The following is a 23,619-nucleotide window of genomic DNA, read 5'->3' as shown; positions in this document are numbered from 1 at the left end:
GGTTTGACGCCACCTTCTGTGGATGGACTGGTGGTATGCTTGCCACTGCACTGGCTTCCATTGACCAGAAACCACCAGCATCACAGATTGCAATGGGCATGATGATTTGAAAATGATTTGAAAATTGTACGTAACGAGATGAATAAATCACATGTCACACATGTTGACTCTGGCATGGTGAGTGGCAATATGTAGTGTTGACAGATGAGTCCTGCTTCAGTTTCTCCTATAGTGATGGCTGTGTATATGTTTGATGCCACCATGGTGAATGCAATTGGGCAGACTATATTGTTGAACAGCATAGTGGACAAATGCCAAATGTGATGGTTTGGGGTGTCATTGCCTATAATACACAATCTCCACTCCTACATTTTGCTGGGAATATGAATAGCTACCAGTACATCAGGAAGGTTTTACGGCCCAAGGCACTGCCCCTCCTGCAGTCCATTCCACATGCTATATTTCAGCAGGACAATGCCTGGCCACATGTGGTGAAGAACATATAAGCCTTCTTCAAAGAATGATGGGTACCACGGTTTCCCTGGCATGCCCATTCACCTGACATGTGCCCATCAAACATGTCTGGGATATGGCCAGTTGAAAACTTGTTCATTCAGGCCCTCCTGCAGTCACAGTTGATACTTTTTCGATGCTCCTACAAATCATGTGGTAAAGTATTCTCCAGCAACATATTCATGTGCTGTTTGATTCAATGCCACGATATCTAGTGGCTCTGATTGCTGCACATGGTGGTGCTACTCCATACCAGATTTCCACAGTCACAGTGCATGTACAGATCTGTAAATCTCATTGTTCATGTGGTGTCATGATCCTAATTGGTGAAATAAATTTCGTTGTGATTACATATATCGGTCTTGGTGTTTCACTTTTTCCAAACAGTAGTGTATAACAAAATATGGATTGGTTTATGACGTCCAGCAGCATGGCTACCCTGTTCACATGACCTTAATTCTTTCGGTTTCTGGCTATGGGAACCTCTCAAAGCAATGGTGCATTCCACATGCATCAACAACAGGGACACGTTACAGGAGGGTGTGTCCAATGCATGTGACCAAATCTGAGTGTAGCCAGGTGTGGTCACAAAAGTTCATGAGTCTCTGAGGAGAAGGGCTGAAAAATTGTAAGAATTATTGTTAACCAGACAGCACCTCTTGTAATGTCAATGGAAAGTGACTGATCTAGAGAAGAACATATTTCTCTCTTCACACCAGTAACAGTGGTGGAAGAGTATACTTGCCTGTGGGCATGGGGTGTTACAGCTCTGGTATGTTGTGGCCAGACTGTGTTAAGTTTAATGTACTGAAGAGCTAATAACTCATTACAAATGTAACAGGGATTGTCATCATACGTATTGTTATTTGAGGTACTGAAACTGAAGGGTGAAGATTTTTCATTAGAAGTATAGTTATAGCTCAAATGCAAGTCATGCTTAATGGCTCATTTAAATGTCACGAAAGCTTTTACAGTTTTGCAGCATATCAATGTCAAGTGATAATACTTGCCAGGCAGCAAAGAAGCGGATATCACAAATTTTAGGTTCACTGAGAAGTAATATTCGACTAGTTTACCAGTTGTGAAGTTGTTGTCAGCATATTTGAGTTATTCATGTAATGTGTTCATAGCATTTTATGAAGAAATATAATGTAATTGGATGGATAAAAACGTACTCAAGAAGCGGCAGCAGGGGAATATACACACAAAAGGGTTTAACTTTTACAAGCCTTCAGTGCCAGTGGCTCCTTCTTCTGGCAGGAGAGTTGAAGGACTAGGAAAAAGGGGGGGGGGGTGGTGAAGGAAAAGTACTGGAGAGGTTTAGGGAAAGGAGCATAGTTAAGAAAAGTCACCCAGAATCCTGGGTCAGGGGAGACTTTTCAAATGGTAAGTCCCTTCAACTATTCTGGCAGCAGAAGGAGTCACTGGCTACGAAAGCTTGTAAAAGTTAAACACTTCTGTGTGTGTGTTCCCCTGCCATTGCTTGTTGGGTAGATTTCTTATATATCTATTTACATTATATTGTCAATAATTGATTATTTTCTTTATTATTTTATGAAGAAAGGATTTCTCTCTGTGTGTATCTCTACTAAATTGATGTTGGTATTTCAAATCAGAGTGCGTGGTTATGTTAGGCACCTGAAGCAACCATAACTGGTAGTTACACACTTAAAAAAATCCTAAAAAATCTGATGATAAATACATTGTCATAGCAAGGGAGTAACCCTGATGGTATGTTAGAACGCAAGATTGTATGTTACGTGAATAGTTGTCTGAGGAGGCATTGAAGAAAATAATTCTTTTGACTTGTACTAGTAGGTTTCATGTGACAAGGTGAAGGTATTTGTCCACAGGTAGACAATTTGCTAGTGCATTCTATGTAAACACCTGTAGTCAGAAGCCTGGCTGGCTGGATCCATAGGTTTTAGTAAAAGAGTGAAGAAAGTAGCTACGGGAATAGGGGCACACATTAAGAAAAAAGGTTTGTAAATAGGTCATAGCATTAGAAGAAATACTTGATATCACATTTGGACTTTGGTCCTTGTCCATGAGGAGAATGATGGAGTTAGAGTCAGATTTCACTTAACAGATGATTATTCTTAATTTATGGTATCGCTATAGGGGAACAGGATAAAGAACAGTACTGAAATGATATATTTTAAGCTTTCAGAGATTTAGCTAGTGGAAAGAGATGATAACTCTTTTCTACTAATGACATAATCTTCAGGATTTGCAAAGTAATGGTTATTTGTGAATGCAATTACATGAAGTAAGGAACATTTGGTTGTTCTGAATTATGAATTTCAGTTTTAAAATGGGGTTTGTGTAGGGCAGTTTTCTTATTGTTTGTTCTAAGTACAAATAAAAACAAACATATTATTCTACGTTGAGAGGCCTAGTATTAAACAGTTCAACTTAAATACAGAGTACTATTTGCTTTGCCATTATATCACTAAAAATTAAAAACAACTCTGTATTCCAATGCAAATTTAATACAATAAATCATACAAAATAGAGGACAGATTGTGTCATATAGTGGAAGATTACAGTCAACTGTAGAATTTGGCTGTGAAAAAGTCTTAAAATAAAAACTACTAGTTTACTTAATACTACAGTAACATGATTAGTTAAAACAGATCAGATGAACTCAAATGATTATAAAATAAATAATGAAGCATCAGTCTGATTAAAACTATTACAATGAGAAGGGGAAATGTGTTAGGGATTGCAGATCAATGCATCAACTTTAGTTAAATTAGAGTAACTTGATGATATCTGCACCATAACAACTATTCTCCTCTTATTGATTTTTCGCAGAACATTAGAGAGTTGTTCTACATTAGCTGCTCCAGCAACCAGATGATTAGATTTGTAATGGCTCATTATTGGAGCTTAACATTTATACATAAGGTGATACTACAATATTGCTTATTGACATCTCATGGGCTGAAATACATCACAATATGAGTCTTAAACAACCATGGTATACATTTTTCAACAGTTTGTATCTGTGCTACATGTATCAAATTCAATTCAATTCAATAGATTTGTAATGACTCGTTATTGGAGCTTAACATTTATATATAAGGTGATACATGCAATATTGCTTATTGACATCTCATGGGCTGAAGTACATTACAATATGAGTCTTAAAGAACCATGGTATACACTTTTCAACAGTTTTTATCTGTGCTAGATGGTTCAAATTCAGTTTCATACATACCTCTGCACTTTTAATTTCCATGTATTTTCTCTCTTTTGGAGAATATGAAGTTAGTGTTTTACTGTAGCTAGAATTACCCTTAGATATAATGAAAAATGTTCATACCAGGATTCAGGCTTTATTTCACAATACACAAGCAATTTAGTTGTACAGCATTGCTGCAACTTTGTATGGTTTTAAGTATATTGCCACATATGTGACACTACACTCTGTTTCACACATTATTTGAAGCCTGAACTCCTGAAGCCACAAAATGATGACAGTATAGAGCCCACAGTAGTCTAGGACTATAATTCTGGTAGCTTCATTTCGTTGCTTGTTTTAATGATCATAGCATACTTAGTTTTTACAGCCATCATAACACACTGAGTGAAATCTGTTTCATACTGTCATGTACAAAGAAAATGGAACCATAAAAGAGTATATTTCGAATGTCAGAGGAGAGAAACAATGTATTATGATCAAGAATTGCGTAATGCAAAGTTAAGGAACTATATTTACAAGTACCTGAATAATCAAACAGCTTTAAGTTAAGAAAATGTAATAAACATGTCCTCAACATTTGGCCATTTAACAAATACTAGTCGTCACAAAAATGTATTATAGACAGAGTTCGAATAAAAACATTTACAGAAGTCCACTATGAAAGATATCACAAATATGCTTTCACATCATAGTTACTAGCACTTCTTGTAAGAGTTTGTTATGTTTTACTCATCAGATTCACTCAAACCACTTACATAAAAATGACAAGTAACTTTTCATATTTACTTTTCTGAACATACTTCATTTCCAAGCTTACTAAATGTAGGATTTGGTGGTAGTCGATCGTAAACATTCCGAAACAAAACTTCTGGAATCTGGCTTGTAGCCAGTCTCTGTTCTAAGGATTCATGTCTGACTCTTTGTTCAGTCTGAACTCTGTAGAAATACATAATACAAAACACAAAGCTTATATTGAACAGTATAATGGCAATAATCGATGATGCCACTGTTAATTTAGTTGCACAAACAGAATCTGCGTCGACAGATTCATCTGAAAAAAAAAAAAGAGAATAATATTAGTAAGAGTGAAACACATTGTGTTCATCAAATACATAATTACACTAGAGACAGAAACAAACCTTTGGCTCCTGTATTGAGATACTCATCTGCAGTTCCATCATTCATGGTATTTTGTACTGTTGCACCTCTTGAAGTCTCTTTTTTGAATATTGTTGGCTTTGTAGGCTTTGGTATGATGTCCTCCCCAACAACAAGCTGAAAAAAGGATCTATATTAGTTTGGCTCCATTTTATAGGCTACATTACACTGGAAACTAACTTAAATTTATCTTCTCTGATGTAATCTTCATATATTTATGTTTCATTGACTTGGCATATAATGGTTAATTAAAAATAATATGTTTCTGCGTTAATCATATGCTATATTGCTTTCAATGTAAGATGCCTCACATTATTAATTGGTTTAAAAGAATGAGAACTATGTCCTTTACTGCATGGTAGTTTCACTGTCTCATACTACTTTGATAACTTTACTAATTTAGTTTCAATTAGCATTTAATGTTCAGCAATCTGGTTCCCATATTTGGTGGGCATGGGGAAACCAGATCTGGTCCAAGATCCTATGACTATGACTGTTGTCCTTATCAAATCTGTCAGTGTTTGATTATTTAAATGTTCTGCAGATAATGTGAACTGTGTTTACTTAGCCCACAGTTTTTCTTCATGCAAATGTCAACATTCATATTTACTATAAAAGTGAATGTATGGTATGTTCCATATCTCCTCCTTAATCAGTGGACTGACTTCAATGAAACTAGGTACACAAATCACTTACTGTCAAGAAAGAGCTACTGGTAAGAGCTAACTAAGCTAACTATCTCTCAAAAGGGAGTGGCAAAGGGCCGAGGGGGAGGGGGGGGAGGGTGAAAAAGAAGTGTAGCTCACAATGTGCCAACTGCCAGACTATATTCACCCAGAATTTGTGAATGAGAGCACTTAGTGACTTGCAACCAAATTTACACACAATTTTAAACCTTTGCAAAACTTTTTATCACTGATACCCCCACAAAATGATGAAGGAAAAAGAAGTTTATTGCTTACTATCTTTTTGCTGTTCAGGAAGAAAAACAGCTGCATCAGGCATGGCCTTTTAATTTATTACTGCTTTACTACTAACCCCATTTGCAACACATTTTACAAACAGTATTCACATATATCACTGAATGTACTTGCAAAAATATATCATTGTATGACATATAGTTCAGGAGACATGATGTCATAAACACTGAGATGTGTGAAGAACTGTCACATCATGCATGATATTTTAATTTATTACTTCTTTGCTACCAAATCTATTTGCAACACATTTCACAGTCAGTATCTGCATATACCACTGTATGTACTTTCAAAATTATATCATTGTACAATGTTTGTACAAATATGTGTGAAACATGTTAAATATATGTCAAACGTATGAGGCATGTGTGTACAGGGGCAAAGCCATGGGTAAAAAGCTCCACCTAAACCCTTAGATTAATTTCAACCACATTTGGTACACATAGTATTTAATAAATGGGAAGAAATACTGTCAGGGTAAGAACCAGCAACCTCCTATTGGTGTGAGGGTGATAACACGGAGACAGAAGAGGTGGGAGCAGATTGACAGATGGAGAGGGGAGAGGAGTAGGTGGATACAGAGAGGGAGAAGGTGTAGATGGATGCAAATAAGGGGAAGAGGAAATGAACAAAGAGAGAGGGGGAGGGGGAAATGGTCAGAAAGAAAGAGGAGAGGAGGATATGGACAAAGAACAGAAAGAGGGGGAGATGGAAAGAGACAGGGGAGAGGAGAAGATGGGCAGATAGATGGGAGGGGGAAGTGGACAGCGTGTGTGGGAAGAGTAAGTGGACAGAGAATGGCAAGAGGAGGAGATGGACAGTGAAAGGGTGAAGGCAGAGATGGACAGTGAGAGGGGGAAGGAGGAGACAGACAGAGAGAGGGGGGAAGAGATGAAGAGAGAGAAGGGGAAGCAGGAGATGGAAAGATGGAAAGCGAGAGGGGGAGGAGAAGGTGGACAGAGAAAGTGAGAAGGAGGAGATGGACAGATAGAGGGGAGTGGAGGAGATTGGCAGAGAGAAGATGTGAAGAGATCAGTGAGCAATAGTTTATTTATTGTTGGCAAAATGACTTGGCCCAAGCAGAATTCACAGTGGTCAGGATCTGTGGGGGAGACTGCAGCACTCTCCATTTTGTGCTTGTTCTTTGCTGCCGTCTGTGTCAGCCTTGGTTCTGAACCATGTCAGGATGACCAATAAGTGGAATACCAGCACCAAATCTCCAAGTAGTAACCATTAGGTTCATTAGGAAGACCTTGTACAGAAATTCCATATTTTGTATGCTACATCTGCAATACTGTATGTGGGTAGCTGCACTTTGTAAAAGCCATGACCTGGGTACTGAGGAACAACAGAGGATGACATGTATTGGCCACTGTACATTGCATGATGTCTGGCAATGGAATTCTAAAAAGAATAGTGGCATGGGATGAATCTGAATCCTGTGCCTAGCACTACACATCGAAATAAAAGAAAGTGTGCACATTGAGGAACCATTAACAAAAAAAGTGCAAGGTAATGTAATCTGCATGGAAAATCCCTGTGACTGTGTTCTATGAATCTCCAACTGTCTTTCTGTTCCACAACTATGAATGGCCCCACATTACAGATTCCATTTATGTTAAAATTGCACAATTCTCGTGGGAGGTGCTCAAACTTATCATGCAGTACTGAGCTCATACCATCAAATTCATTTGTTAAGTCCATTGAATATAACACTGAGTGGGAGATACTTTCAGCCCACCACCAAGGCCACACTGGATACATGTGAGCTGCTATGGTTCAATGCCCAGGTTATTTTGAAACTTGTGCCCTACTGGAAGGACTGTGCATAGAAACTATTTACAGAAGTTGAAAGATAGCCAGAAAGATGCAGAATGAAAGTCTCCTCCCATACAGTAAGTATCATGAAATAATATCTGTATGTTACCTTTCAATCCACTCTGGTAAATGCATAGTTACCTTGGCAATGGAAAAACAACAACACAGTAGTATTAATCTAGCAAATGATCTTCTTTAGTCTGCTACAAAGTGTCAGTATATCATACAATGGATGCAGAAACTTGTGCACTATTTCTAGTCAAATTTTGTGCTGTTCACCATACAATATAACTCTCAATTCTGTCTGCTACACTGGGGATGAAACTCAGCTCCACAGTTTCTGCTCTAAAATGTACCATACATGCTTAATATTATTCAACTCTGCTGATCAATGGAGCAATGGAACATGTTCAACTAGTATGCCTGATAAGAGCTAGTGACATACATTTTGGTTAGTGAAGATGGAATCTTTGTTAGAGAACAGCACACTATTATATAAAATGTACATTATCTCTTCTAATGTTTTCCAGACTGTATAGCAGGATCTTGGCTTCATTTGTGGCATATAAGTATCTGGAGAGTGTTTTCCTGATGCAAATGATCAATTTGTGCAGGCTGTGTTGGACTGTGATCATAGAAATAGATTCTGCAGCAGGATATTGAGTGAATTTTGACATCAAATGTATTTCATTAGTTCTATGATTATTTATGACAATCCTCAATGATTATTAGAGGTCCTTATAGCAGATGATTGTTTCTTGCTCCATATTCATTTTTCTTGCCATGTGTTGCATATGTTGACATTATCTTGGTCACTGTTATATGTGTTAAACTAACAGTTTTCAACCACTTACACTCCATTAACAGGCCTTAGTCAAAAGTAAGGAATTCTGCTATCTTTTTTCCCAGATGAGAAAAACTGCAGTAGCTGGGTCAAAATGATTTATTAATCATGACTAGTTTTGTGACATTATACTCACATCTTCAGATAACAAACTGTTGACCTTTCCATACATGAAATCCTTGAAACTCTATAAGAGTAAATAATAGCAGTCTCCTACAAAGTTTTCACAAATTGTGTATTGAAAGGTCAACAATTTGTTACCTGAAGATGTGACTATAATGTCACAAAAGTAGTCATGATTAATAAATCATTTTGATGTGCTGTCATGTTTTTAATCATTTGAAATGTATAGTCACAACTGTGGTTGCCCATCATATCAAGTAATTCATCTACTATTTTACCACACTCGTATCTGTCCAACTGGAGGAAAAAAATAAAAAAAATGTTATACACAAGTCAGTGTACTGCAGACCAGCTTCCTCCACTGTGATAACAGATAACAATCATAGTGCATAAATAATGCTATCTTCTAAAACGGGGAATTTACATTCTGTGATAATCATGTGCATGTTGACTGTTTCTGCCTTGCTCAAATAACAGTTTTAATTAATTTGAATACTGTGTTGCTTACTAATGCCAAAATGAAATATATATTTACCCTTAACTGTAATGGCAATGCACTGGGCAGCTCTGGCCCACTCTCCTTCTGAATACTTGCATTGGTTGCATCACCTATGGCTGGAGTAACTGGACGTTCTTCACTTACTTCAGCATCATAATCTAAACAAAATATAAAATAGTTCAGAGACTGAATGAACAGCTGTAGAAAGAATATCAACAATGTTATCTATAAATTAATGGAAATGTAGAAGAATATTATGCTGAACTCTACGTAATAGTTAACGCTGCATTAACTTTTTAGTTTAATTATTTCTTTCTTAGTTTATTTTAATTTCTGTCCCCTTCTTATCTATTTTCCTTCATCCAGTTTTCATTTTTAAATGGGAGTCTTAAGTAGCCATTCCATACCATGGGGTACGAACAAACGTTGTTTCTGATTTCAAGGGCATCATTTCTGTCTCTCCTTTCACTTCACAACACTGGACAATTTTAAAGTATTATCTATTTACCACAGTTATAAGAGTTTTCTACCCACTTGATACGAATACAGAACAAACATTTAAGAATGAAGTGAAATATGAAAAGAATACATATTAATTTTCCTCCCCAGCAGTGAGAACCCATGTTATGATTTACCGTTTATTGGTACAGGAACAGTTGTATCCAGTTCAAAGTCTTCATTAGGAGTAGTTTCAGTGATGGATTCATCACAGTAATTGGGATCAGTAGAGGTGTTCTCATTAGTTTCATTTAATGATATGTTCATATTTTTTCTTTCTTCTTCTTGGAATTTGCATTTTCCTTTAACAACTGAATTTTTTCCTGAAGAATCAATACTTTGAGTCAAGTCTCGCCTCCTTCGCCTACCAAAGGATTGTACTCCATTGTTACAGCGAATCTGGGGAAAAAAACAAGGACAGTATGAATTTTCTGTGTAAGTAGAAACATTTTCTAAATTTATCTACTCTTTAGATTTTAGCATTAACTACTTGTGATATTACCATAAGCTAGGCCTAATTTATACACATTCATCATGCATTTGGCAAGAAAGTGTAAGAGCATCATGGGTATGCTATTGAAACTCCAGTGGCAGACACTTCAAGAAAGGCATTATGCAGCACAGAGAGGTTTATTGTTAAATTCTGAGATTATATGTTGCAAAAAGAGTCAGGGAACATACTACTTTCTCTGACAAGTATTTTGTGAAATGATGATAAAGATAAATTCAGTTGTTCTTCTTGCATACCATTTGTGAATCTAGCAATAAGGGGGAAAATCACAGTAATATTTTTGAATTACCCTCCATCAAACATCATGCAGTGCCTTTTAAAGTTTGAAGTTTAGATGTGGATGTGAATATATTTTTATTTATTTTATTAAAGAATGTGGAGAACAGTTATGATTAATTTTTATTATTTTATATCTACAGGGTATCTGATGACCTCCTGAATGGGGTATTGCAGGCCGGCCACAGAAGCCACTCCCGCCGGTCAAATGAGTCCTGTGGGGCCGCACTATACCCCTTTTTCTGTGAGTTTTTCCCTGAAGGCCATACAGACATAGGCGCCTAGTCAGGCAGTGTCATTCGAGCAGTGAAACAGGCATCATGAGTGTAACAGTGAAGTTTGCGAATGCAACAATGGGTAGAGTGAATTATTCAATTCCACAATCAGAGTTTACTTATGATTTGTATGTGCATACAGAGTCCGCTTGAACTGTTTGGAGATTGTTTGAAAAGAAGTTGCCAGGTGTTTGAGTTACAAGTCATGATGCAGTTCATAAATTAGTCAAGAAGTTTCATGAAATGGGAAGAGTTCAGGACAAGAAACATATACAACAATGTACAGTGCCCACAGAAGCTTGTCTTGATGACATTGCATACTGCCTGGAAAATACCCCTAAAAAGTCTTTTAGATGTCTTTCACAGCAAACACAAATATCGTGCACCTCTGTACAAAGAGGCGCTAAGCTGCTTGGGATAAGGCCATATAAAGTATCGGTAGTACAAGAACTTTAACCTGGTGATCTTGTGCACAAGGTAAAGTTTTGTGAATGGGTTTTCAAACAAGTGCATGCTGGTGAAATGGATCTTTACCTCATTCTGTTTTCAGACAAGGCTTAGTTCCATTTACACGGGTATGTTAATTCCCAAAACTGTCAATAATGGAGTACAGATAGACCTGTTGTGCTTCATTAGGAACGTCTTCATGATCATAATATAGGGGTGTGGTGCACAGTTGTTGGTGACAGAATAACAGGCCAATTTTTTTTAATGACACATTTACAAGTGAGAGATATGTGCACAGCATTTTGCGACCCTTTTTTAATGAACTGAGTGAAAGAGGATGAAGTTCCGCACTTTTTCAACAGCATTCAGCAAGGGCTCATATGATCAATGTTTCTTTGCATGCAATTCATGATGTGTTCAAAGAAAAAGTGATCAGTAACAATATCTGGCCCGCTAGAAGTCCTGATTTAACTCTGTTGTTTGGTGCACTGGAGGACGTAGTGTACACAACAAATACCCACATGATAGAGGAACTCAATGATAATATCCGTGAATCAATTAATTCAATATCTCAGAGAGAATTACATTACGTAATTAATAATTTCTTGAGTAGATGTCAGAAATGTGTGGAAAATAATGACAGGCATTTCCAGCATCTCCTTGTGTGTCATGGGTGAGTACAAAGTTTATTTGCTTTTATTTTAAATGTAGTCATATTGTACCACAACAATAGACTGGCAACACGGCATCTGATAACTGGGCAATGGAGTGCTTGCTGCCTGGCATCTACTGCATTGCACAGGCGGTCGTCAGTTAAATGCAACACAACCAAGTATGGAAATGAATAGTATGGTATTGTAATTTACATCTATGAAAGTCATATTGGAGTATATCTTGTTTCAAGCAGCAAAATTGCATTTAATATACTGGTTTGTGTGTGTGTGTGTGTGTGTGTGTGTGTGTGTGTGTGTGTGTGTGTGTGTGAGAGCGGTGAGCGAGAGAGAGAGAGAGAGAGAGAGAGAGAGAGAGAGAGAGAGAGAGAGACTTTATAAGTTAAATATGGTACTTAAAAGCTCTATGACAACATTGTTCTCTTTTCAAAATTTGTGTAAACAATTTGCATCAAAGTTTAACATTATCTTACAGGTTCACAAACATCCTGGCAAAATTGCACTGTTGCAACAAAATTCACAGTTGCTGTTGATGGAAAACGGAATGCTTTGAAGTCTGCAAACAAATCTCTTGTTCCTCTTTCTGCCTGCAATGCTGGGAATATATTGTGGTCACGTGGACATCTGTAATAAAGAAAAGTATTGTTGTAGAATTTCTTACCTTGATGATATGTTTTTATTGTTGGAAATTTAATTAGCCTCCAATTTAGAAGCCCTCTGTGGTGATTATTACAAAAAGTATGTATACATACAGGATTTTTATAAAAAGTATGGATTTATATATTTCTGACAAGACTGTACATTGCAGTGCCCTTGTTCCAACTGATTTCGATGAAAATGGAAGTCATCTTGAAAACATATCTGACATCATTCATTTATGAGCTTTCATGTGGCTCATATCATCATTTTAGTGTATCCCTGTTTATAGGCTTGCTTGAAGCTTAAAATGCAATGTTCTGTAGAAACAGGACTAGGCCATGATACTACGTTTGAGACTTGGAAGACTGGTTAAAAAGCCATTAGCCATGATCCACCATGTGTCTGGGACTGCAAGCCTATCAAAAGCTGATGTCCTTGGATTGTACAAGTGATTCAAAATGGTTGAGAGAGTGTAGAAGATGAACCTCACAGAGGACGTCTGTTCGTAGGCAGAAACGAAAGCAATATACAATGTGTGCATGATGTGGCAAATTCAAACTGATGATTAAGTTTTCGAACGATTCTAGGCCACAAGAACTGATCTATGACTGAAAAAATTGAAGGTAGAGGTCAATTGAGTGAGAACAGGCATTGCCACAAATTAGAAGCCACATTACGACACTGCACTAAGCCACATCTGCTTTATGCTCAATGGCTATCTTGCCTGGTAAGGCACTGCAATGCGCTTCCTACAGTCCAAATGTGATCCTGATGGACTTTTTCCTGTTCCTCTGAGTGAAGACAGTCCTCAAAGGATAGTGCCATGACACTATAGTAGAGCTCAAAGATGGAGGTTCTGGAAAAGTACTTCCAATGTCCCTTCCAACTGCGGTAAACTCATTGGTAAAGGGTCCAGTTTTCAAGCATTTTAATTGTTTGTTGTTATATCTTCAATACATTTTTCCTTGATCTGGACTTATTACTTTAGAAGCATGATACTGCTATTGTTCTCTGAATACCATTTCCATTCAGTCTTCACACAATACAATGAAGGCAGAAATTAATTTTTATTTGTTCATTACTAATGTAGTTATAATTATGAAAAGAATTATTTCCCAATGAAAAATGCTCATTCCTATGTCATTACTAAGCAAAAGATAACTTTTTTAAATGTAGAATGATATTCATCTCCTCGTATAATTTTGTCGCCACTAGCAATTGAATTATCTGTACTGATCATCTCCTGCCGATTCCACTGCTTATAATCTTGATACCTTAAACGTAAGTACGGGACTGCTACCTGATCTGGACAGAGATTACACATCACAGTCAGACTCAAAGATTCATCTTGCCACTACTTCTTTCTTTCACACACAATCTCCTCCCAGTCTCAAAGAAGTAGTCTCTCTGGAAGAAAAATTGCTCAACTGTGGCTACAGATTCACAATTGGTACCAAATGCTTTCAACCCTACTATGTGTAGGTGGAATACAGCTTCTGATACTCACATTGGCAGTAATACAGATACTCTGAAAATGGTACCAACTGACTGCAATGTTATCCTCAGCCAACAGGCATCACTGGCTGCAGATATGGTAGGGGCACATGGTCAGCACACCAATCTCTCAGCCATTGTTATTTTTTGTTACCAGGGCTGCTACTTGTCAGTTAAGCAGCTCCTCAACTCACCTCACAACCCATGAGTGCATTATGCTTGTCAACAGCATTCACCAGACCCATACACTCACCCAACCAAGTGTTAACCAAGCCCAACAGCACTTAACTTCAATGATGTGACAGGAACTGTTGTTACCACTGCAGCAAGGCCATTGGCAGTAATGCTGAGCTTGGTGGAACAAATGGGTGGTTCCTGAGTTTGATGATGGCAGAGTTCACAAAGTGAATAGCTAGCCAAAAACAAACTCTAGAGTGTAGCAAAATCATATTGAGCTTGTACAAACAGTTCACTGAGCAATCTGAATCAAAAATATCAAACAGCAAGGTCAATCACTCCACTATTAATGACACATTTGGAAATTTGTGAGAACTAACTGACAAGCATTGGGCTATGATATTTACAGACAACCTTATGTAAGTGGAAAGTCTCCTGCAGTAGTTTCTTGCCATTAACTGGGAAAGGTCAGTGATGTCTGTGGGAGTTCCAGGTAATGAGTTCTGGGGTGCAGCTTGGTCAAACCTGCAGGCAATTGAGTGTCAGCTATGGTGGAGACGGGCAATGCTTCGACCTCCATAGGCATGTCAGTCTGAAAATGTTCAGTCTCTGTTGATTGTGTGGTGAGGGGGTGTTGTTGGGAGCTGGAAGCAGCTTAGGGGATGGACGTGTTCCACCTCCATTGGTTCCCATTGATGGTCATTATGAACCCCCTTTCATTGCCTAACATGAGGGCAGTGGTTATACCAGTAGCAAGCAGGTTGTTGGGCAGGCTTGTCCTTTGTGTGGTTATGTAGTTCATGCCCAGTCAATGGCTGAGAGGCAGAGGGGACCCACATCTTGCACCCAGAGCTGATTTCATTGCATGACTAGATCATACATTTGCTACCTCCTACTGCCAATAATGTTGCCTTGGGTCCACTCAGGGTCCTGTCGGAAACTGCAAGTCCAGTGTAGGAGTCCATGCAGTAATACTGCTGTATGTAAAAGCATAGGGTCCAATGGGCTGGGCACAGTAGGACAAAGATGGTGTGGGGTCTGCACTCGTATAAGACTTTAGCTAGACTATGTTCATTTATGGAGGTAGACAAGAAGGTGATAAGAAAGCTGGAATGCTTCCCCATAGTTGGTTGTCATCATTATCTTGCACATCTGTGTTTTGAATGTCCTGACCATCTGCTTAGTTTCTGAATTGGATGTGGGATGGGAACAGCCAGTGGCTAGGTGCTCAATGCCATTGTGTTCACAAATATCTTGAAATGCAGATGTCATGAATTGAGGGCCTTTATTGGAAACTAGGGTGGAAGTCGCCCATCCTCCCTCTCCCATTGCAAATGTGTTGGTGAGGGCATGGATGGTGGTGGTAGTTATCCATTTCACATATCGAAAGTCAGAGAGGGTATCAGGAACTAGCAACCACATTCCTCCCGAGAATGGCCCAGCAAAATCAACATGCACTCACTGCCAGGGCTAATCAGAGCACAACCCAAGGGTTGAAATATTGTGTTGAGGCTAACTGATTGTGGAAGGAGGCCTGGCAGCTCTGGATAATGTGTTCTGTTACAACTTCTGTATCAGGCCAGTAAAGGTGATATCACTCTATGACCTTGATTGTGCACATTTCCCAATGTGCAGTGTGGAGAAGCTTCAGTATGAGAAAGTGGAGAGTGGGAGAACATATGACACCATCAGTGTGCCATGAAAAATAAGTGCGTCATGCTGAGTTAGTGCCCTTAGGCAGGTGCACTGGCCAACCCCACCTTAGCAGAGTAGCAGATGACACTTGTTTCATTTGCTACTTTACACACTATGATCAGGAATTCATTGAGGGTGTGTTGTGATTTGTACATGTGCACATTAATAAGAGACATGGCCATATCTGCGTCCAACTGTATATCTGCTGTTGCACCATTAACTTCTAGCTGCAACATAAGCTTTTGCATTCCATCTGCTGGTGCTATTGCCACTGGCAAGGCTGCATGCAGCATGCTGTTGTTGTTGTTGTTGTTGTTGTTGTTGACAACACATACCAGCAAAGGCAGTCACCAGCCAAGGCAGACACTTAGATGCCCCAGTTTGTGGCATGCGAAACAAGTGATGCCTTGGAAAGAGGTGACAATCTAGATATGATCTGAGGGTAGAAGCTTTTCTGGTTCAAAGTAGGAGAATGGGATCACTCTTATTGAAAAACTGCAATTCTTACCATTGCAAAGTGCCAGATACTATCACTTGATGTTTATACAAAATGGTACAAACACATTAGAATACATTGTAACACTATAAATTCAATATATTGTTGTAATTATAATACTTGGAACATAACTGCAATGAAATATAATACAAATACAATGAAACATAGCTGATATATGAAAATATGTGCAAGAAATATTAAAACTTGTACTTACAAACTTCGTGCACAGAAACTGATTGTAATTATTGTAGCTAAATGTACAGATACAGGACTCATGTTAACATCAAAATCAAACATGTATTTAAAAAGTTATTAAGATTTCTAAATCAAACATTATTATGGAAAGATATTTCATGTAATCTGGTAATGATAACTGTAATATTTTGGGATGTTAATTATTCTGGCAAGATTATAACAAATTGTAAACCAAAATTTTATAATTTGTTTTAGAAAAATAATCAACTTATAATTACAAATTTAAAAATTACTGCTTGAAACAGTGAATGTTTTCATATCTTGATTGTTAAAACATACATGTACGGACCAGCAGCAACAACTGTGGTGTGGCTAGTACTGTCTCAGATTTTGTAGGGTCAAAGTTAGATCATTTTTCTGGCACAAATAAATAAGTTATTAGGCATATTTCCATTTCAGTCACATCATTTCTAGATTGGATTAACCTGACATATTGATCCTGATGTTACAAGGAAACCAGGCTATCTCTCATGTGGAGATAAATTGCAGTGAACAAATATACACTTCAGTTATGAACTTTGAGAAACATTAAATTGAGTATCCAGTTTCATAACCACAAATGGTGGTTACATTTTAAGTTGGTGGATTGCGATGGGATGGTTTGATAATCATCAGGACAGACTTGTTAATTATTCCAGGTACCAACACATCACAAAAATTAAATCCAAAATTTAAAAAAAAACTGAAAACTGAAGATATGGAGCAAAAGTAAAAGAGGACGGATGGACAAGGAAGGTGAGGAGCTGAATAGTTGGAAATAATTATGTGGGATCTCATTTTTTGAAGACACTGAAAAAGATAAGTACTTTAATTTTTTTCTTTTGTACTGTAATGAAAGACAGTATTGTAGGATGAGCAAAAAAAAACTTTTCCTTTAGGATTGTAAATTTTTTTGATAATAATTAAAAATAAGTAGTTTCAAATGACAATATGGAACTTGATGACAGCCTAAGTGAAACGAAATAATTTTTAAAAAACACTGCATCAGAATTGTGAAGAAGAAATAGTAAGTGTTTGGAGTCCATTTAGAGGTTTTGATCAGATGGAATTTTGAGACAAAATGTTAATCTTTTGAAACAGATGATGACATTTATGCAGGAACAGTTTAAGAAGCAAGATATAATTTTTGAATAAATAAGTAAAGCAGTAATTAGGTCGCAGGGCAAAGAATTTTATGATAGAATCAGAACACAAACAATCCAATGAATGAATATGTTCTGTAGAAAATAATGTTGTGAATGTAAAATTAGACACCAATATTAGAAACACTTGCACTGTTGTACCAATGCTCCACCCAATAGTTATGTAAACATTAATGAAAACAGAAGTAAAATGATTGAAATGAAGTGCAAATATCTGAAAATAAAAGTAAAAAGAAAATTTCTAAGTAAACATGAAGTAGTTATGAATATGCATGTAAACCACTTTTGGACAGAAGACACTGTGGGACTTCTAGGGTTAACTCTCACTGCAAACTACAGTTTTATTTCAAATGTAAGTTGGAACAAAAGTGAATATCTGCTTAAGAGAGTGATAAAACTACTAATGACATCAAGGGAATCGAGAAGTCTTGTGGGTTTGTTTGAAGCAAAACTGTGTAGCAGCTATGTATTGAATAGTAATACAAAGAAATGCCTAAAGTCAGAAACATATTCCAAGCATATTTTATATTTTTCAATGTGTATACATAATGTCAAGTTAAAACAAGTGCTTTTAAAGGAATTCATGTTCAATGCAGAAGCATATGAGTTCAAAATAATTACAATTTTTGTTCACCATAGATTTAAAGACTCCAGGGAAATATACCTTCAGTTGTATATGATGTGTCTAGCAAGCACAGAGCACTGAATTGATGCCGCTTGTACTTCAAAAAAATTTTGATTTCCAGGACCACATCCATGGTCTAACTATCCTGAGATACTTTCAGATTATTTTCTACATCCATGCTATCCTCCTTCAGTTGGTGTTAGGCAAATATAAACTAGAGTATTTCAGATGTTTCCAGATTTATTTCAAATGTATTTACACAGTAGTGATTATGTGAAGTTTATTTATTATTTGTTGGAAAGTCATGAGTGTTTCTGAAATTAAGTCTGAATTCAATTTGTTAAGATAGAGAAATTTTGAAACACAACTACACTAAAGGTGTTTTCCATTATTATGAATAAAGATACATTTACATTTATGATTCTATTATGAAGAAGTTACCTTGTTGTCTGAGAAGGTACATTTTGGGTGCCTTTGAGGAGAAACATTTTTTACACTTGCTATACTTTCAATTATTGTACTACTTGGTTTCATAGAAGTTGGATAATTGGAAATTTTGGAAATACTCAGGAAACTGTTGTACTATACAGGAAACGGTGATGAAGGGAAGGCAGTCTTGTTAATTACTATTATCAGTTTAAAGATCTATGGTCAGCAACTGAAAAACCTTTATAGTGAGAGCATCGATAAACATTTGTTATGAGAAATGAGTACTAAGTTCAAAATTTCAAACTTAAGGAACACATATCTATTCCCTCAGGTATATTTTACTGAGAGTAATGATTAGAGTGAGGAGATTATTTGTCAAATCACATACATAATATCTGAGAGCTATAACAGTTGAGAATTATGTTTTATATGGTTAACTTTATGTGTGAACTGGAATAATATTTGAAATAATTATATTAAAGAAAATTTGTTGTTTTTGTACACTGTAAAAATACATTACTATCTTGTTGGATTGTAATTTATATAAGAATTCATTTATGGTGAATGAAGAAGGACTAACACGTTACACATAACACAAAGTAAGAACAAGTATGTATGCAATTTTTTTATGTATATAGTGGTACATCAACTTCAATGATTGTTTTATTTGAAAGGGGTCACCCATGTTATTTCAGGCCTTCCTGACTGCTGTTACCTCAATGCAAATTATGATTTACTTACTTTACAAAACTAATTCACTGTATTATCACAAGACTAAACAAATACTCTTATTACTACTTATTGTCAAACTTACAATGTGAAATGAAAAATATCAATCTTGAAATGAAATACATGACTCTACAAATTAATAATTAACATATCATGTATCACACACTGTGTGAAAGTTTTTCTCTTATTAGTTATCACACACCCTCCCTTATTCCAAAAGTAAACAATTGTAAGACATGTGAAGCACATTAAACTTGGATAGAACAGTTTTAGGAACATATTTAACTTGCACTTTAATTTACATGTACACATGTTTAACCACATATCTGAAATGATTTATATGTTAACTGTTGATGATAAATTTAGTGTAATGCTACAAGAAGACCATTCTTGAATAAGTTGTGGAATGCACAAACACTTAAAGTTATACACTGACACGTATCTAATATGAAGTAACACTTCATTACAGCTTTTGGTGGTCAAGGTGATTGACTCCAATTTTCTTATTTCTATTTTTATAGTGTTTACTTCTTTTCATTTGCAATGATGTAGTTTTCAAAACATTTAATGCATGTAAACAATGGCTGTGTAAACTAGATAATGTTATTTTTGACAAGCTATTTAGATCAAAATTTGGCTAAATGATTTATTTTGTCACTTTTAAGCCTACATCTGAACAGGGCGCTACAGAATGAGTCATTGAGGACAGTGATTGTGATCCAGATTCCATCCCAGTCACAGGTAAGGAAAAGCTAAACTTTCCGCCACATAGTATGTGTTACGTCTGCCACAGATGGCCCCTGCCAGGCAGACTACACTCAAGACACCCCTGTGTATCATATGACATACACAAGCACTTGCAGGTGCAACCAAGAGGAAAACAATTCTTCAAAACAAACAGAACTTGCTAGAGACTAATGCGAACCTTTTTCTGCAGAGGTCACCTCACAGATACAGGGAAAGTTGGAGTACTCTGCCTGCCTCTGTCAGCTTTATAAGGCCAGCGCAGCAGCAGTACAGCCAGTTCCTTGCTGAGCTAGGACCAGCTCCGACAGACCTCACCAACGCTCTTGATGAATGGTCGTCTAAAAGTTATTTGTTTTTGTGTGTATATAGTGATTGTTCAAGAAGTTAGTTTAGTTTCAATAAACAACATTAAACTGAGTGTTTCACAATACAGAGGATTCACCAGTGGCGATGAGTATAGTGGAACGAACTAACAAACATTGTGGTTACACCAGCAGCACCTATGGAATGGCAACAATTCTTTCAAGGACTTCTGCACCAGTTTTTGGAAACTCAGACACAACTGATCGCTGAAGTCTGAAGCCTCCACCACCCCACGACACCACTGCCATTCCAAGCATTCAACGATGAAGTTGAAGAATGGGAAACTTACGAACGACGTATCCGGCAACACTTCACGATACATCAAGTCACCCAAGAAGACAGGCAGTGTGCTTTTTTGTTGTCATGGAACCAATCGAAGATGTACGTCCCGCTCACGAAACTACAGCTGCTGCACCCGACTCCCTCACCTTCACCATCATCTGTGTGACATTAAATGACTGCTACAAAAGCTGATATCATGTACTCGCAGCCTGCGTCGAGTTCTACCACTGCGGGAAGAAACCCGAGCAGGCCTATTGCCAGTGGGTCGCCGAGCTGCAAGGTCTCAGCAGGAAATGTAAGTTTCACACACATCTTTCAAAGGAAACATACACTGATTACATGGTGTGTGACCACTTGATAAAGGCAGTGCCAGACGTCGCTTTCCGCCACGATGCCCTCAAGTTAGAAGACCCGTCCCTCGAGCAAGTCATAGAACTAGCCTATAAATTCGAAATTTCTACACCTGCTGACTGGAATCCTGGCCAGATGTAGCAGCAATCCATGACGATGCCACGATCAACACCGAAGATATCGCACCAGTCCAGGGCTCACCGCTGCTCTCCTACCTCCACTGCGGTCAGAGACCGCCTCCACAACAAGACGCCGAGTCGCACCATCCCGGCCAGAGCCAGAAGCCACTGTAGCAACAACACAACCAGCAACATCATCGTGGGGATCGTCTCCGCCTGCTCTCCTGCCCCACCTGCTATTAAACACATGATAGAGAAGATTGCCCAGACCGCTGGGCGCAATGCTCACACTGCAGCAGGGAAGGCCATTTAGTGTCCGTTTGTTGTGCAAAATCCACCACCTCCAGCAACTGTCAGCCCAGGCCATATCCAGACGGCTTGAACAACACCCCAATGGACATCAACCAGGTAGACAACTCCTAGACATCAAAAATTTTTATAGATGTCACTATCAATGACAAGCCTCTGCATCTCCAAGTGGACACAGGCGCAGCAGTATCCTTGATTAATTACACTTCATATGCCAACATTGGTTCACACCCCTCTCTCCAGCCCCTAAGATCCTACTGGCATACAATAAGCAAGAGAGAGCTCTCCTAGGATGATTCACGCCTCAAGTCAAGTACAAATCGGTTCACCGTCCAGTCATGTTTCTGGTTGTAAACAATTCCTCCACAGCAGACTTATTTGGACTGTACGCCTTCTGCTTATTCGGATTTTCCATTGTGGACAATGTTCACCTAGTATCTCAGCATGTTCCTTTTCCTGAAGTTGATGCACTCTGTAATGAATTCCAGGGCCTGTTTTCGCTGGGCATAGGCTGCGCGAAGGATTTTGAGGCCTCGCTCCAACTCCGTCCCGCCGCCCGGCTCCGCTACTTCTGGGCACGCCAGGTACCAGTGGCACTACAACAGCTGCTCAAAGAAGAACTCCAACATCTTCGAGATGTAGGGGTTCTCCAGCCCGTGCAGTTCAGCTTGTGGTCCATGGCTTTAGGCACTGTGCAGAAGCCAGGCCACCGCCTTCGCCTCTGCGGTGACTTTAAGTCTACAGTCAGCCCACAGCTTCTCGTTGATGACTATCCCCTTCCACGACCAGAAGATCTTTTTCGCAAATTGGCAGGGGGCTCCTACTTTACCAAAATCGACCTAGCTGAAGCATATCTCCAAGTTCCACTTGATCTTTCCTCCCGACAATACACTGTTATAAATACTCCTTTCGGCCTCTTCCAACTAAACCGACTCACGTTCGGTTTAGCCAGTGCTCCTGCAATCTTTCAAAGATACCTTGAACAACTTCTCACTGATATCCCGGGCTGTATAAATTACGGGATCCTCCTCCGAAGAGCACATAGCCAACCTCCGCCTCCTCTTCCTCCGCCTTCGAACTGCAAGTCTGAAATGTAATATTTCTAAATGTTCATTTTCCAACAATCTATTTCCTATTTCGGTCACATCATTTCCCAGAATGGCATTTCTCCACCTTTCTCTTATATCGACGCTATTAACAACCTGTCCCGTCCCCGGGACCTTCATCAGTTGAAATCCTTCTTGGGCAAAATTTCGTATTACATGAAATTCGTTCCTTCCGCAGCTCAAGTGGCAGCACCCCTGTACCACCTCTGCCACAAAAATTTCCCATTCTGTTGGACTCCAGTCTGTGATACCGCCTTCCATACCCTTAAACAGCAGCTCCAATTCGCTGCATGTCTCATGCCTTATGATCCAAATCTTCCTTTGATACTTGCTACAGATGCCTCTGAGTATGGTGTGGGAGCCATACTGTCTCACAAATTGCCAGATGGCACAGAGTGCCCCATATCACACATCTCAAAAGCTCTTTCCACAGCACAAATCAAATATTCCCAAATCGAGAAAGAAGCACTTGCCATGGTTTCAGCCTGTTTCTCTATGGCAAGTCCTTTCACATTATTACTGACCACAAACCACTCCTCTCTTTATTTGCGCCTTCCACGTGATTACCAACCAAAACATCCCTTCGTCTCCAGCGTTGGGCGTTGTTCCTATCCCAATTTCGCTACACCATGCATTTCCGTACCACCACCCAGCACGCCAATGCAGACGCCTTGTCGCGTCTACCACAAGGTCCAGACCCTGCTTTTGACCAGTTGGACCTCCTCGTTTTTCAGATTGATGATGACGTCCAAGAGGCCCTGAAGGCATTTCCCGTTACAGCTGTCAAAATAGCTGCAGCCACCACAGAAGATTCCCTCCTCCGAGTCGTCCGACACTGCATTC

General features: G+C 38.4%; 1 protein-coding gene across 1 annotated transcript in view; it reads right to left on the bottom strand.

Annotated features, from left to right (window-relative positions):
- Positions 1-3,038: 3,038 nt before the first annotated feature.
- Positions 3,039-23,619, bottom strand: part of LOC126184487 (uncharacterized) — a 514,130-nt gene continuing 493,549 nt past the window's right edge. Inside the window, exons 25-29 of the mRNA XM_049926880.1 lie at positions 12,292-12,442; positions 9,776-10,037; positions 9,177-9,298; positions 4,861-4,996; positions 3,039-4,772 (exon numbers count right to left, since the gene is read on the bottom strand). Coding sequence (XP_049782837.1) covers positions 4,504-4,772; positions 4,861-4,996; positions 9,177-9,298; positions 9,776-10,037; positions 12,292-12,442 — 940 coding nt within the window. The 3' untranslated portion in view covers positions 3,039-4,503. The remainder of the gene's footprint in view (positions 4,773-4,860; positions 4,997-9,176; positions 9,299-9,775; positions 10,038-12,291; positions 12,443-23,619) is intronic.

This window comes from Schistocerca cancellata, chromosome 4 (genome assembly GCF_023864275.1).
Source record: "Schistocerca cancellata isolate TAMUIC-IGC-003103 chromosome 4, iqSchCanc2.1, whole genome shotgun sequence".
Taxonomy (NCBI): domain Eukaryota; kingdom Metazoa; phylum Arthropoda; class Insecta; order Orthoptera; family Acrididae; genus Schistocerca; species Schistocerca cancellata.
Note: the sequence above shows the minus strand (reverse complement) of the source record. Positions and strands in the feature narration are given on the sequence as shown.